Genomic DNA, 2,081 nt, shown 5'->3' on the forward strand with positions numbered 1-2,081 from the left:
TGTCTCTTTAGAGATTTAAATGATCAAATCACTTTTAAAAACTCACTTTTTTAGAATTACTTTGATTTTTTCTTTAAAAATATGTATTTATTATTTTCTATCACTTTAACTCTGTGTTTTTATGCTTAGATGCTGTTGTTTAGTTCACTTGCTCTTGGTGTATTTTTTATGTGAGAGCACTTGTTTCGAAAAGGTGCTATATAAATAAAGTGTATTATTATTATTAAAATGATTATTAATGTAACTGTGTCCCACTCACTCCAGCAGCACTGCATGTGTCTGCCTTAGGTGTTCTGGACTGAGAAAGATTCCCATCATTTCAGATTTCCACTTAGTGTTGAATTTACCAGAGAAGAACTTGGTGCCCTTCTCAAAGAGGCGGATGTTGTTGTAGAGGCTGCTGATCTCCTCCTGCAGGTCCTTCATGCTCTGCTTCTTGTTGGCCCTGGACGGAGCGCTGCTGGAGGACAGGAAGACCGAGCGCAGCACCTCCTGGTACGCTTTGTTCAGAGGCCTGCAGAGACACTCAGTGAGAACTGGGCTGTGTGGGCAGGGAAACGTACTCCCAGAGGTGGTACTTGAGTAAAAGTAGAAGTACCAGAGTGTAGGAATACTCTGTTACAGTAAAAGTCCTGCATTCAAATGTTACTCAAGTAAAAGTAGAAAAGTATTATCATCAGAATATAGTTAAAGTAGCGACAGTAACAAGTAGCAAACAAGTATTATCATCAGAATATAGTTAAAGTAGCGACAGTAAAAGTAGTCATTGTGCAGATTGGTCCATTTCAGAATAATATATACGATATGTTTTATAATGATTGATCATGAAAGTGTTCTCAAAGCTGGTAAAGGTGCAGCTAGTTTGAATGACTTTGTATACTGCAGGGTAGCTTGTGAATTTACTCCAGGTGGAACTAAAGTCTGATTTAACACTTGATTACATTTCACATCATTCATCCATATCTGTGAAGTAACTAAAGGTATTAAATACATGTAGTGGAATAGAAGTACAAAGTTGCAACACATTGAAAGACTGAAGTACCTCAAAACTGTACTTAAATCTACTTAGTTTAATTTAAACTATTGCTTACTTCAGACATAGAGCCTTAATGATCATTTTATGTGCAAAACAAACTTTTTAACAATCTCAAACCCTAACATTAAGGTATAAATATTACCTATTGAATGCTGCTACTCATTTTTTAATTCATTTTTTAGCCACTTATTAGTCTGTATTTTGTATTTGTCTTTCCAATGTGTGCCTTGTCTCTATATTTAACATTCTAGTTACTTTTTTATTGATCTGCTTTGTCACTTTTGCTGTGACATTGTACATTTCCCCGGTGCAGGACTGATAAAGAAGTTCTGATTCTGAGTGTTACCTGACTAAATGCTCCGCCAGCTCGCAGAGGATTTCTTCGGGGCAGTCGCTTACTCTCTCCTCTAAAACTGCCACGATGTCCTCCTGGGCCATGAAGGGGGCTGCAGTCTGTTTACTGCGATCTTGGAGAGGTAACACACAGGCTAATTAGTCCCCCAGGGACACTACAGCTGCCTCTGTCTCCCATGAAAAAAGCAGAACAACCCAGAGGAGAGATTTCTATCCCAGTAGCCTTCAGACTCTTGTTACAGTGAGCAGGCTTAATGTGCACACAGAGACATGTTGTCCCTGTAACAGGAAGTAGCTGTGTGTCCATGAGCGTACTTTGCTGTGAGGGTCCGGTCTCCTCATCGCTGTCCTCGTCTCTCCTCCCTTTCTTCTTGGTTTTACGGATGCGTATCTCTCTGGCGTTGCCTCCGCCGCCTGACTTCACACTGCCGCTGCCCTCTGGGAGACACACAGGCACATGATGTACAATCCACAAACAAATAACCTTCTTCTTATTAAATATCACCAGGGATGCTCTATATAATACAAATACTGATTTTGTAACTCCTTATTTCCAAATGTTGCTTTTTTTTTTAAGTACATAGTTTGTAGTTTAAGTGCACCTTAGGGAAAGAACTGCAAGGATATACAGTATTACATTACAGTGCTTCCCCTAGGTTTACTTCTTTGGGGGGGATGCTGCCTGAGCGTT

At 39.6% G+C, this 2,081-nt stretch overlaps 1 protein-coding gene across 1 annotated transcript; it reads right to left on the reverse strand.

Annotated features, from left to right (window-relative positions):
- Positions 1-240: 240 nt before the first annotated feature.
- Positions 241-1,905, reverse strand: LOC104945576 (E3 UFM1-protein ligase 1-like; the record flags this gene model as incomplete). Its single annotated transcript, XM_010771276.1, has 3 exons — positions 241-514; positions 1,383-1,503; positions 1,706-1,905. Coding segments are annotated over 3 exons (580 nt in total), but the record flags the coding sequence as incomplete, so codon positions are not given.
- Between the last annotated feature and the right edge of the window lie 176 nt (positions 1,906-2,081).

Source organism: Notothenia coriiceps, unplaced genomic scaffold (assembly GCF_000735185.1).
Source record: "Notothenia coriiceps isolate Sejong01 unplaced genomic scaffold, NC01 NC01_scaffold00009757, whole genome shotgun sequence".
NCBI lineage: Eukaryota > Metazoa > Chordata > Actinopteri > Perciformes > Nototheniidae > Notothenia > Notothenia coriiceps.